Below are 14,703 nucleotides of genomic sequence, written 5' to 3'. Positions count from 1 at the left end.
ATTCTAGAGCGCTGCAACCGTCGTCCTACTATGGTTGTTATAGTTACCATTCATAGCCATTGATATGGCTATATCTTGCACTTTAGCGCAATTGACTTCGCGCAAATCGCTTTGTGGGCAGATCTTGGGCGCTGTTTCTATTTTACCGGCGGGATCATGACTGTTGCGCCCGACGCAAATCTAAAATGGGGTGGTCTGAAGTAGCTACATTAATCATGGGTGTGGTTTGGGCGTAGCGTGCAATAAACCAATCAGAGCGTCATCTCACATTCCCTTTAACAACAGGCACGCTTGTTCCATAGCGGATTGCTATTATGATGGCGGAATTGCCAGGCGCAGCCAGGAACGGTTCACAGCGCTATTCACCCCTTGCAGACACGTGACTTAAGTCACGTGACGGCTCCATGCTGGACGGCAAAAAGATAGGAGACGGACGGCAAATTACATTATGTCATAAAGATTATGATGAACTGAACACCATTACTATAACATCTTTGTAGTTCAATGTATTGCTGTTTAGGGTCTGATAGTCAAAAAAGATGCCAGTGGTGTTGTTAGATGAAATGGGTCATGATCGCAAATGTAAAGTTATTAAAACTGGTGGTAACAGCAAGGGGAGATAACGTTACGTTAGGCTACTGTAATTAACATTATGGTAAATGAACACCCATAAGTATTTCTGGACTAAAATATTGCAAAGCGATTTGGTTACTTTATTTGTCTTGCTTTTATCAGTTGTAACATAGTCAAAACGTTAAGAATGTCATATCAGAACATGAAATAATAACTTAGCTGCCACACTTAGAAGCTAGCTATTCTAGCTAACGTTTATCGTAGCTCATAGTGCTAGGGCTAATGTAACTCGTCAGTTTGTACGTTGCCCAGCGAATAAACTTACTTCTTACATGTCTTAAGTTAAAGAATTGAAAGAAATAGGAAATGAAAAAAAACTTGAACGGTATTATCTGTTTACATTCAGATCGTGCCAAAGACTTTGCCTAAGTGCTATCTGCCGTCCTGTTCAGAGTCTATGGTTGCTATAGCAACCGCTGCTGTGCTTCATACACTGAGGAGATAAGCATGCAATTGTGGTTGAAATACTCCCGAAACACAAAGAAAACTAACAAAAATATATCTATGCAAGAACATGGGATGTTGTTGTATTCCAAACAATAAGCCAACAGTCGTGGAAGGGCATTACTACGGTTAAATCTCACTATAATCTCCTAGCTGTGCGATATGTCCCATTATATTGATTTGATTCGTGTTCTTGCTGTCCACTAGACTATTTTGCTGTGGCGCGAACAAAACGTGACGTCACTTGCAAGGGGTGAATAGTCAGTTGGGAACAGTTTGTCACTTTCTGATGTTTTGGGATCACTCTAGTGTTAATTTCGTCAGACGAGACGAGAGGAAATATGTTCGTCAACAACCTTTTTTTTCATGACTAAGACGAGACGACGACGAGATGGCACTAATCTCCTGAAACACTAACTAAGACTATCTTAAGATGCATTATTGTTGACGAAAAAAGACGAGACTAAAATGTTTTGCATGAAATAAAAACTAAGATAAAATCTCTCTTCATTTTCGTCTACAAAATGAAAAGACAGAATATCTAGCTGTTACGTTTTCAAAATATTCCGAATGAGTTCATGCTCCTGTAGGCTAGTCTACGTGCTGTTGCTGCAACCCTGTGGCTGCAACACGAAACTACATGGAACAAGAACACCGGAGATTTCTGCCAGAGTTAAGCTAACTACCTAGCTTTATGACACAATGCTACATACCCAGAAGTTGAAGCTTCTCTCATACAAACTAACATCCCCCAGAATGTCCATACGAAAATGTTTAGCATGTAATGTCACTGATGATGCAAAGTTTGCTAGCAAGTAAGCTAATATGGAAAGTTCGCTAGCAAGTTAGCTATGGATAAGATGGAGAGTTTGTTTGGGGGACCACTTAACTAACCCTAGCTAAAAAAAAAGAAAGATTAGACCTATTTCACCAGTATATTAGTCTACACAATAGGCCTACTCACTGAACCACCTTGCTTATTGTCTTTGCACTTTTCTTATTTTATCAGAGGATTCATATGATTTAAACTGGCATATCTTACATAGACAGTGTTGCAGAACTGTTTGGAGTTACATACAAGTTGGTTCAATATTGCAAACAACTTATCTATATTATATTTTACCACGTCTGCTCGCGGACCACTTGGGATAGCTTGCGGACCACCACACTTTGAGAAACACTGGTCTACGAATATCATGACAGTGGTCCAGTCAAATCTTTTACTGTCTATGGTCAAATCCCAGCCGAGCTATAATTGTAGCTTGACTTACCTGTGCATGTAAACATACTGACTGACAAAAAATCAGAATGAGTAATTATAACAGACGAGTAGCTCTGTGGACACACAATATTGTTGGAAAATTGAGATGTGTGAAACACTATTTGACTCAAATGGTAATCAGAAATAATTTGTTATAAAAAAAAAGACTAAACTGTTTTGACTAAAACTGACTAAGACTAAGATACCTTTAGTTTTCATTTGACTAAAACTAGACTAAAATGACGAGACTTTTAGTCGACTAAAACTTGACTAACAAAAATGATATTTGAATGATTAAAAATGACAAAGACTAAAAAGGACATTTCGTCACAAGACTAAGACTAAGACTAAATTAAAAATAGGTGACAAAATTAACACTAGATCACTCTCACTGAATCACGAGGTTATGAATGCATGGTGATATTTTTGCAATGTAATCTACCTCACTATAGAGTATAGACCAGTGGTTCCCAAACTTTTTTCCCCGCGGACCACCTTCTACATCCTGACTCGGCTCGCGTACCCCCACCATCCAACACATAAAAAAGTAACACATTCTATTGACGCATTCCAGGCATCGTTGTTTAATTAGCCGCCCTACATGATAACATAATCTAAATGGTCTATGAGCTCTCACGTTAAAAAAAAAACAGTGTGGAGAACCACATTAGAATGGTTAGGTAGCTTCTCACTGCAGACTATGCACTGTGGCTTTGGGCAGTCTGTCTCCCAATCCACGTGAAGCCTAGGACTATACTGTATGCCTCATCATACTTTTGCTTTCTTCGCGCAGTCTTTTCTGTCTCGTTCTTTCTTTTATCCCCCTGCGCTTCATCTCCACCTTCATTAGTCTGCCCCCATCCCATCGTTACCTGTGTCCGCTCTGTTTCTCTTGCTTCTCCTCTTCGATCGCTTTAATTAGGCCTTTTGGACAGTGTCCCAGTTTTTAGCCACTTTTCCATGTTTACGCAGCGTTCTACCTAGCCTATACTTCAACGAAACTACGCGCCAGATATTTTGGCTGCCCGCAGGAAATCACATGAATTGTGTGTAGCTTATTTTTTTAATGAAGACATAGCCTATTATAGAGTTTACAAATGATTTCCTTTAATTTCACGTTTCCATATCATTATAACCCGATTCGAAATTATGTATTATTTATTAATTAATTAGAGTATTAATTAATTAATCATTTTTAACTCCTTTCCGCCATTGCCCTTTTCATCTCGCGTACCCCCTAGTTGCAGCTCGCGTACCACCAGGGGTACGCGTACCACAGTTTGGGAATCCCTGGTATAGACAATGCAGATCTGTCAGATAAGCTCTCCTCTTCCGTGCTGCTGCTGGGGCATTTGGGTTAAATGGCATTGGCATGCATTTCAACATCACGTCTCATTAAGTCCTCTAATATTTCCTAATTTATGTCATCAAAACATCCGTGATTCGTGGAAATGTGTACGCTAGATTTATACCTATTTTTTCACATCGGACACCACACTGATTTCCCTTGTGTAGCAACATTTGTCCTTGTAATTATGTATGGTTTGGAGAAATGGGAACTGCGTCGTATAGATGAGAGGAGCAAAGTGCATTGCACAACACAGGCGCCCAAGCAAGCGCTCCTGCAGGTGTAAGCTACGGCTGTACCTTACCATCAGGCAACAGAAACAGTTTCTAAGTTGACCTTTCCAACTCTGCACAGTATCCCATTAACTGCATGACAATAGGCTATTTACAATATTTTATGTAAAGTAGAGTTTGTAAACACGTTATCATCAACTTAATGCACGCACAACTTATGTTTGAGCAGGAGAGAGAATAACAATGAATGGACGCAGCAACTACAGAAATTGTAGCCAAGGCTACTTGCTGCTTTCTTTTACTGTCTATGGTTGCTGGTTAACAGCACATAATAAGCTTATTTAAACGAATTCACAAACTCAAGACTTGAAGGCCATCATGGATATAAAACGTTTTTTGAAAACAACGAAAGGATGGAGGAAACAAAGCAAAGTTTGGAGTTATTTCAGATGGGCTACAACAAGGTAGGCAAAATTGTGGTGCTTGTCAAAACCTTAGCGCAGCTGGAATAATGCTTATAGGCTGATGTTAAAGCGCACACGATGTTTAAAGCCATACACAACGGTAAATTGGAACAAAACTAAAGGTAACTTTAGCCTTTATAGGGCTGTATAAAGTTGTCCAAATTAATAGGTCGTAATTAGGCGTTGTTGTTGTAAAGATATTGCATGTAGATGTACTATATAGGCTACAAAATTTTTAGTTGACCAATGCACGAACAAAACCGGGAAATGGACAAATATTATCAAGGCTTTGAATGTTTCCATCTGTGCACAGGGTGTCTGTAGATCGGTGTGCATAGCATTCATTTCTGCAGGCCTGTGGCCATGCATGCGCCCTTAAAATAGCATCTGAATTTGCGCCACTGACTTTAGACCATGAGGTTCCTGGTCTGTGGCGGAATTGTTTTCTGAAACTGCAAAATATCAACAGGGACCGTTTGCGCCGGAACACGCCCCCTCTTTTCGCCGAAACGCCCCAGTGGGCGCACATGTACCTGTGGAGGGAAAATTCCAATATGCACTGACTGCAAAATAGGAAAGACAAATGCGCGAGTATACAAAGTCAATTGCGCTGGTGTGCACGATAGAGCCCTGAAAGTTGTTTCTGTTTCTCCAGGATGATACTCAGGTCAGATGAAGTTTATAGTCTTATCAGTGTGTTCTGTTAATTAAAGCTATGGCCTTGGAGGTGTCGTTAAATGCCTGAATTCACATCACAAGAGCAGGCACATTTGTTTATGTTGGCAGTCTGTTATCAGAAAGAAGCCTTGACCATACCCTGTTCAGGTCAACAACAAAATTCCAGCAGCAAACCCAAAGTCCTTTGGGACGAAACCTAATCTTATACCGGTTCATCATACACAATTACATTGTTTCTAGAAATACCATAACAAACAGACATATGCCAATACCTTGGCACTTTGTGGATAAAAACCCATGATCATAATGATGTAGTTCCAACAGAGACACTAGACAACTCAAGATTCAGCACAATACGCCATATGCATCCCTCAATCTTTCCTGCCATTGGAGACTGCATCACATGATAATTATATGTCAGCACTATACTCTGCAGAAGCATTGACAATGCATATCACATAGTCACTTGTCTGCCTCAGGGAAAGCCCCCACTGTCCTAACAATGGATATCGCATGATCTTTATTAGAGAGCCATTCATGGAGAGAGCAAGTTGGATGTACAGATGTACAGAAATTACTCTCAAATACTGAAGTTTTTCCCAGACTTAAAGGACAATTCTAGCGCAAAATGAACCTAGGGGTTAATAACACATGTGTACCGAGTTTGACCGTTCGCTGGGATTTGTTTTCATGCTATTCGAATGTGACCAGTTTTATTTCAAACCGCTAATTAGAGTGAACCAGACATGAACGGTAATGTGTTTCTTTTTAATAAACTGCCTGTACACTTACAAAGTTCTCAATGCCTCTGTTTACATGTAGAGACCCTCATTATGCTACCGTGTAAGTGTGGTGTTATTTTGAGCCTTGTTAGTGGTATAGAAATAGCGATTACTTTTTACTGTACGTCTGTCCCGAAGGCTAGCGTTAAACGCTAATTAGCGGTTTGCAATAAAACTGGTCACATTCGACTAGCATGAAAAAAATCCCAGCGAACTGTCAAACTCGCTACACATGTGTTATTAACCCCTAGGTTCATTTTGCACTGGAATTGTCCTTTAACATATTCTATGTAAACTATGCATTATTATTAACACATCCAATTTATGGAGAATCTCAAAATGTTTCTCACAAGTGTGTGTTGCTGTTGTGTGTTGGGCAGGTAATGTACACTTCGGAATTCGATCGCCTGAAGGGGCAGCAATCAGTGCTCCAGAAACTACTGGAGAGGCAGGCGTACCTACTGGCCTTCAGTGAGAAAACCCTGGACCGCATGGACCAGATTGCGCTATTGTCCTGTGTAAATCAGGTACACACACACACACACACACACACACACACACACACACACACACACACACACACACACAATCTCCTCAGACTAAAGCTCCAGACCCCCTCAAAAGGTCCAGCGGCAGCTGTTTCCCAAGCGGCATGGTGGTGTTTCTATTTCAAACCTTCAACACACACACACACACACACACACACACACACTCCTCAGACTAAAAGCTCCAGTCCCCCTCAACAGGTCCAGCAGCAGCTGCAGACGGTGTTGACCCAGAATCCTCCTCCCTTTGCCCACATGCTGCAGATCTCCCTCCACGTCAACAAGCCTGAGGTTCAGGAAGCCCTCAGCCGTTTCGGTAGGACTTACCACCGAGCCCAGGACTACCGTGTGGACATAGGGTTGGGTTGATACGTGTTGGTTCACTTTGATGTCTTTGATGTGATAACAGATCTGAAAGAAAAAAAAAATGTTGCTTCTCAATGCTTTTTCAGTCACTAGGTAGACAGTCACTTTTATTGTGTGTTTTGCAGGAAAGGTGTCATGGAGGCTTATTCCGTTTGCCTGTTCCAAAAAGAACAGGCCTCCTAAGAAAGCCAAAGAGACCCCTCCTGTTCCTGGTCAGTTGGTGTCCCTGGAGAGCCTGGAGCCGTTATGCCTGCTGGGGCCTGCAGAGGGCGCTCCTGCTGTTCCTCTCATCACCACCAGAGGGTGCTCTGTGTCGTCGCCCACAAAGGTTATGGTAGAGAGCACGACCTCGTCCCCTGGATGCAGTGAGGGAAAAGCTGGACTGGATTCGGTGACGAGTATGGAGTGTGAGCCTTCGTCCACCGTGCCAGACCCCGTGGGCAAACCCAGCTCTCCACCCGAGAGCCCCCCTCTAGTGGACACGTCTGGTATCACCACCAGAGCTAGCATAGAGAGACTAGCGTCATGGGATGAACGTAGCAGAGTAACTGGGATCAGTACAGTTGCCCTGCCCGGAAGTTCTCCTACCCCGTCGGCCATCATCAACCCTGGCGGGGGCTCTGCCGGTGAGGAGACATCTGTTGTGGTCGTGCAGGACAGACCAATCAAGGGCCGTGCTGAAGCTTTACCTCAGGAGATAGCTGCTAGCAGCACTGCTAGCGAAACTTGCTGCTTCAGAAGGACAGAGTCTGCGGCTGTAGAGTCTCTTGAGCACGTGCAGAGGGAGTCTGAGGCTGTAGAGTCTCTTGAGCACGTGCAGAGGGAGTCTGCGGCTGTAGAGTCTCTTGAGCACGTGCAGAGGGAGTCTGAGGCTGTAGAGTCTCATGAGCGCGTGCAGAGGGAGTCTGAGGCTGTAGAGTCTCATGAGCGCGTGCAGAGGGAGTCTGAGGCTATGGAGACTAGTGAGCATGTGCAGAGGGAGTGTGAGGCTATGGAGACTAGTGAGCATGTGGAGAAGCAGGAGACTAGAGCCCCAGATGTGCTTGTAGCTCAACTCTGCTCCTCACACACAAAGACAGACACCAAACATCTAGAGGAGGAGGAGGAGGAGGGGTCAAAATGCCCAATTATTATTATGAATGTAGAAGCAGCGGGGGCAGTTTTATCGGGGGAGGAGTCAGAGTGCACAGAGGGGGTAGGGTCTGATGAGGTCACACCAGGAGTGGGGTCATGTCTACAGGGAGAGGAGTCAAAGGTCACACAGTCTGAATGTCCAGTTATGGGGTCATGTGAACAAGGGGATGAGTCTGAGCATGTCCGAGAGTTGGAGTCTCTGGGTGTCACTACTGAGCGTGTGCACGAGTTGGAGTCTCTCCGTGTCACTACTGAGCATGTGCGGGAGGTGGAGTCTCTCCGTGTCACTACTGAGCATGTGCGGGAGGCGGAATCTCTCCATGTCACTACTGAGCATGTGCGGGAGGTGGAGTCTCTCCGTGTCACTACTGAGCATGTGCGGGAGGCGGAGTCTCTCTGTGTCACTACTGAGCATGTGCGGGAGTTGGAGTCTCTTGGCGTCACTACTGAGCGTGTGCGGGAATTTGAGTCTCACGGTGTTACTACTGAGCATGTGCAGCAGGTGGTCTCTGACTGCGTCATCACTGAGCATGTGCAAGCGGCTCCACCAGATGTTCCTGTCTGTCCAGAGAGAGACCAATCATCTATGGCCCCTTCTGGTCCTTCGCCTCTACCTGCAATTCCACAAACTCTCTGCCAGGTGAGAGTGCGTGCATGCATGTGTGTGTGTGTGTGTGTGTGTGTCTGTGTGTGTGTGTGTGTGTGTGCATGCTCACCTTCCTCATCTATGTGTGTATATGTGTGTCTCAGAATCTGTTCCCTCTCGCACACACATGGTCTGTATACATCTGTGTGTGTTTATGTGCCTTATCATCGAAGTCTCCTCTCATTCTCTCGTGTGTGTGTGTGTGTTCAACATTTCTCTCTCTCTCTCTCTCTCTCCTCTCTCTCTCTCTCTGTTGTGTGTATGTGTGTGTGTGTATGCTTGCCTCTCTCACAGACAGCCTCTCTGTCTCTTCTGTGTGTGTGTGTGTGTGTGTGTTTGTATGCGTGATTGCTCCTCACAACGGGTATAGCCTGTCAAGACCCTGCCATCAGTTGTGTGTGTGTGTGTGTGTCTTATTCAAAGAGCATGTGATAACTGAGTGCAATCATTCGTTTTAGAGTCGCTGTTGATTTGTTTCCACAGAAGCGGCCAACACTTCAGTCTTTCCTGAAAGCTTTGAATCTGACAAGGAGTCCAGGATTGGTCAGAAATCCAGCGGCTTCTGGTAAGAATGGTCAGCCAGAAATGACAGCCCAGTCACCTGTGGTTCTCCTGTTACTGACTCCAAAGCCTCAATCTAGCCTGTTTGTTTAGCTTCACAGGGTGCAGGTGCAGCTGGACACGAAACTGACACCATCAACAGCTACTGCTGCCCTCTAGAGGTGAATACCTGCTAATGCGAATTGCTAGTGTTGGTAAGCGAGTATTATTTTCTCCCTAGTGAGTAGCAAGTCTCACCATGCTATTGCCTTGGTCTCCACAGGATGAAGACTTTGATGAAGAGGATGATTGTATTGATGTAGAAATGCAGGATGAAGGTATTGTAATAATTAATTTAATCATTTGTTTGTTTATTCACTCACCGGCCGACTCAGAAGCAGCTTTTTTTTTTTTCAGAAGCAACTCTGACGTGGTTGCTGTTTGTGTGGTTTGCTGTTTGCCTGAAACTAGTGCATGTATGAAAGTCCTTTTAGGCAAGTCCCTCCACTCGGCGGCCATATTGTAACGCTTTTTGGGCACTTACCAGGCATCTATTTCGGCTGAAATGCACATGCGCAAGGCTTCACAACACCAACCTTGCTCCAGTGGCGAGATCACACCACATGATTGGCACGATGTACTCACATGTCGACTTCTTGCTGTGGAAGGGGCAGGATATTTGTAGACAACTGCCATATTGACGTTACAAACTAACCCTGTGCATTTCTATGGAGGCATTTTTGAGTGCTGTGTCTCCTCATTAGAAAGTCTCTGCTTGTATCAGCTTGAAGTGACTGCAGTAATCACATTAACTTTAGATCAAGCAACAGCATAGACGTGACACTAGGTGTCGCTCTCAAAGCATTATTGCTTTTTTTTTTTTGCTGATGTCTTCCCTAACTCTGTGCCTGTTATGACACCAAATGAGTTTGAACTCAAGTTCCATTCAGAGAGAAAACCTAAATTTGCTGTTTGGACTGAGAAGAATTGAATTTTGGTTGTGTGTGACAGTGATTTTCACATTATTGTAAGCTTGATGTGATCTCTATCTCTCTCTGCTTCTCTCAGAAATCTACCATCTCTTACCAAAGAAGTGAGTAATAAAGCAAAGTTAAAGTTCTGTCTATTATTTGTAGTTTGATAGCTTATAGCTTAAGTCACACGTAAGACACCCATTATTATGCTTTTCCTCAGGCATTGGCTACCTCAGGTGTCAGTCTACCACATGCCCCTCCCCTCTATCTCTATTGGTCACCCCCTACCTCGGTTTCGCCTCCTCCAGGGGGAAGGTTCCATGGAGTTTCTGATCCAGGAGATACCTGAGGATAACAAGGTAACGTCTGTGGTGTCTAGCAACAGCTGGTCAGGAAAAATAACAACAACAACAGCATTATTACTTCCGAATAAAAATATTACTTCTAAACAAATACAAACATGTATACATACATACCATCATACACACAAAAACACACACAATATGTACAGAGGTAGTTGGACACCTGCCATTACACCCTTCACAGGAACTTCACTTGAATACCTATGTATATTGAGAAAGAAAGGCAGCTTTGGGTCCTTTTTGTGGGTGAACTTCAAAGGTCTATTGGTGCTGTAGGAACTTTGACCTCTGTGTTTGACCTCTGGCTGTAGTCTGCAGAGTGCAAGACCCATGCTGTCCAGCAGAGGCGCTGTGTGGTGTGTCACGTGGAGGGCATGCTGTACCACTGTGCCACCTGTAACCGTGGATACCACAAAGGATGCCACATACCGCCCCTCATCACCAAACTCCGGTCAGAAACACATACATACACACACACACACACACACACACACGCGCACACACCCCCCATCTTCCACATACATAAATGCACATGGGGGTTAGTGTTTGTGTGTCACCCTTTGCAGGGTACCTGCGGGGTCTTAAAAGTATTCAAAAAGTCTTACATTTAATATTGTCAAATTAAGGCCTTAAAAGTATTAAATTTCATTTACAAAGTCTTGAATTTCATTTACAAGGTCTTATTTTTTCCTTTGATAGAATTGATAGAATACCGTAACGTCAATTAATTTCCGTAGAGACCATGATATATTGTAGATCCCAAGGGGAAATACGTCTCTTCAGAAAATAAACTATCGCTTTTATTTTGAAACTTGTGTTCACAGTTCTCATTCCTCAGTCATTCACACCATTCTAAGGTGGGATAGTTGAAACTTTGAGAATTAGTGTCTATCTCAAAGTGTCTGTCTCAAGCAAGTTTATTTGTTATCTGATTTGTTCCAACAAATATGCATATCTCATCATGCATACGCTAGTAGACTATGCTAAAAAGTGTCCATAAGACCTATGACATCTTAAAAAATGCCTGATAATTCAGGCTCAGAAATTGTCTTTGTTTTAAGGCCTGAACATTGTCCAAATAAAAACAAACTCATGTAGATAGATTGCACACTCCCAAATTATATTTTATGTGAAGAGTAGCATTTATATGTAATTTGTATGATATTGCGTACTCCTTAAGTGTGTGGGTGTGTGTGTGTGTGGGTGTTTTTTGAGAGAGTGGGTGTGTGATGTGTACTAGGATCTGCCAGAGGTATGAGTTAAGTAATCAGTGTGTTTATGAGTGTATGAATGAAGGGCTGTGTGTAAAATGATTAATCTGTGTGCATGTGAACATGTGAGTGTGTGTGTGTGTGTGTGAGTGTGAAAGGAAGGATGTGGTAATTAATGAATCTGTGTGTGTGTGTGTGTGTGTGTGTGTGTGTGTGTGTGTGTGTGTGTGTGTGTGTGTGTGTGTGTGTGTGTGTGTGTGTGTGTGTGTGTGTGTGTGTGTGTGTGTGTGTGTGTGTGTGTGTGCACCCACATGAGTGAGTGTGTGTGTGTGAGAGTGTGTGTGTGCCATGTAGGTTCTAAGGTGTGAGTTAAATATCTTTGCCTGTGTGTGTGTGTGTGTGTGTGTGTGTGTGTGTGTGTGTAGCGAAGGCTGGGTGTGTGGCCTGTGTCTGGATGTGTCGGCGGAGGTGAGAATGCAGGGCGGCTTTGAGGGAGGATCCTGCATGAACGCTCAGGACCAGAAGGTAGGGGCCTGCTCGTCGGGCCACACTGGATGCGCAACTGAAGGGTTCCGTTCACAGAGTGTAAAATTTCTTTAGATGACGGGTCTCTTATTTATTCTTTTTTTAAGTACATTTTTTGGGGCTTTTTTTGCCTCAATGGGAAGCGAGCAGGAGAGAGATGGGGTGGGATTTCGAACGCACGTCCCCTTGGGCACCTGGGCCTTACCATGGTTTGGGTGCTGCAACACACACAGCTCATTTGTTGTTAATGTGCACGCCGCTATCACGTCTGGTTCAAGTTCAAGTGGTTCAAGTTCAAGTAGTTTATTGTCATGCACTCATTAATGGAATTTTAAGTAATGAAATTATTTTGCTCAAGAGCCAGCTCAACTTTAAAGAATAAATTGAAAGTAGTAATTAAAAAGGTATAATTGTGTGTGTGTGTATGGGGGGATATGGTGTGTGTGGGAGGGGGATGATGAATGGGGGGGTGATAAAATGGTGTGTGTGTGTGGGGGGGGTGGAAGCTAATGGTAGCCCGTAAATGGAACGCTTCAGTTAAACGTGCCCGGTGTAACTTGCTTCTAATACTCCTCAGCTACACACTGAGTTTATTCTGTGGGTTTATTTAAAGGTGCTATGTGATGGGGTTTTTTTTTTTGATTAAACACAATGCAAAGACACAACCTTAGCATTACGTCATCATGTGAGCCCATGTGTGGCGTTGTCTTTAATACAGTGCAAGTCAGTGAAAGAATGCTGTGTTGCTATGTTGCTATGCTGTGACTGGAAGCCCATAGCTTTGTCTGTGTGTAGTTGACAGAAACATGAGTACATACTATTTTCTGTGTGTCAATTTAACATAGATATACTCGGCTAAGGTACTTACTGCTTTTAATGTGTGTGTGTGTATGTGTGTGTCTGTGTGTTTGACAGATATGTGAGTACTTGCTGCTCTCACTGTGGTGCAGCAAATACAGGCCTGTACTTTTCATGCAAAATCAGGTGAGTTTCATCAACAGGCACACACGCACGCACACACTCGCACACACGTACAGTACTATGCCTGTGACTATTAAGAGTACTCTTACACTATTACCAACATGAAACTTTACTTCGTAGATTGTGAAGATGATGGGGGAGGGGGGGGGGGGGTTTAGCTTCTACAAGAGTAATTAACAGGCTAAGAACAACTTTATTCTGTGCACTTACATAATGTGTTATAGAAGAGTTTGAATGATGAATGTGTGTCAAGGAGAATATTAAGACCAAATATTCAGTCTGGTGGAGTGCCACTCATCAGTCATGTGGAGAAACCAGGCAGATTCGGTGATTTTACTAATTAGCCCACACACACATGACAATATCCTGGGGATCAATAAAGTATCTATCTATCTATCTATCTATCTATATATCTATATATCTATATATCTCTATCTATCTATCTATCTATCTATCTATCAATACACACACAGACACGTTGATACACACACACACACACACACACACGATTGACTAATTAGCCTAAATTGAGTTTATGCAAAGGATTTTTTTTTCAGTGCCTAAATGGTTGTGTAAAAGTAGACTTAGTGTGATTGAGTGTTCATGTAATGCAACTGATTGAGCAGCACTATACTAACTAAAACTAGGTCAGGGTTTTCTCTATATTATGCAATCTCAGGTCAACATTACAGATGCAAACCTTTATATATTATATATTCATTGCACATAAAGTGAAATCTTTAACAACGTTTTTGTTTTAATCTTGATTGTAGTTTACAGCTTATGGAATTTCAAAATATTAGAATAAAAAATGTACAGTACAGAAATGTCAAACTGAGAAGAGCTCTAATCAGCTAAATAAGTCATAACACTGGCAAAGATTTCCTGAGCCTTTAATTTCTCAGTCTGGGCAGGGCTATGGATCTTTACACGATGTGCTAATTTTCTGAAATTTTTGAGCACCTGTGATCTAATGTTAAAAGGTTTTTAGGTAATATATCAGAATGAATGTAGCCTTCTTTAAGCGGATAAAAGAACAAACCAGGAAGTGGTTTGCTATCAAATGAAAAGCTAAGCTGGCAACAGGACTGACCTGGCTCACCAACACACTGAGGTTTTGGCTCTGTGTATGTGTCTCCAGGAGCCAGCCTCTTGCTCCTCTGGCGCCGTGAGCATCATGCTCATCCGCGGCCGGTTGCTACAGAAACTAGCGCCTCCGTACCGCACCCCTTCGGAGTTTGTGTCTGACATCTGGCTCCTGCTGGACTTGCTGCTCAAGAGGGCAAAGGTTAGCATCATTACACACACACACACACAGGTGTTCATTACATACACACACACACAGACACTCAAACAGGTGTTCAAGAACTCTGATCAGTACCCCGTGGTATTAATCCATTTAACAGTTATTCACACACTTTGTCATTTTGTTTTTCTCTATATATCTTCCCCTCATCTCATCTGTATATCTTTGTCTCTCTCCTTTCTCTTCCTATATCCTCTCTTTCTATCTGTCTGTCTGTATATCTGTCTCTCTCTCTCTGTCTCTCTCCTCTTTCTCCTCCTACATCCTCTC

General features: G+C 43.1%; 1 protein-coding gene across 1 annotated transcript in view; it reads left to right on the top strand.

Annotated features, from left to right (window-relative positions):
* The window catches only part of LOC143140465 (uncharacterized), a 46,516-nt gene that overhangs the window by 30,447 nt on the left and 1,366 nt on the right, over nt 1–14,703 (top strand). The window contains exons 8-19 of the mRNA XM_076301385.1: nt 6,224–6,370; nt 6,590–6,704; nt 6,880–8,528; nt 9,018–9,099; nt 9,189–9,256; nt 9,358–9,412; nt 10,143–10,167; nt 10,269–10,407; nt 10,722–10,861; nt 12,047–12,146; nt 13,062–13,130; nt 14,269–14,415. Of these exons, the coding sequence (XP_076157500.1) occupies nt 6,224–6,370; nt 6,590–6,704; nt 6,880–8,528; nt 9,018–9,099; nt 9,189–9,256; nt 9,358–9,412; nt 10,143–10,167; nt 10,269–10,407; nt 10,722–10,861; nt 12,047–12,146; nt 13,062–13,130; nt 14,269–14,415 (2,736 nt within the window). The remainder of the gene's footprint in view (nt 1–6,223; nt 6,371–6,589; nt 6,705–6,879; nt 8,529–9,017; nt 9,100–9,188; nt 9,257–9,357; nt 9,413–10,142; nt 10,168–10,268; nt 10,408–10,721; nt 10,862–12,046; nt 12,147–13,061; nt 13,131–14,268; nt 14,416–14,703) is intronic.

This window comes from Alosa pseudoharengus, unplaced genomic scaffold (genome assembly GCF_046254945.1).
Source record: "Alosa pseudoharengus isolate Yale_2024_CS ecotype anadromous, Long Island Sound unplaced genomic scaffold, YU_APseudo_1.1 YU_APseudo_1.1_scf_23, whole genome shotgun sequence".
NCBI classification, from domain to species: Eukaryota; Metazoa; Chordata; class Actinopteri; order Clupeiformes; family Clupeidae; genus Alosa; species Alosa pseudoharengus.
This window is presented reverse-complemented; position numbering and strand designations above follow the sequence as displayed.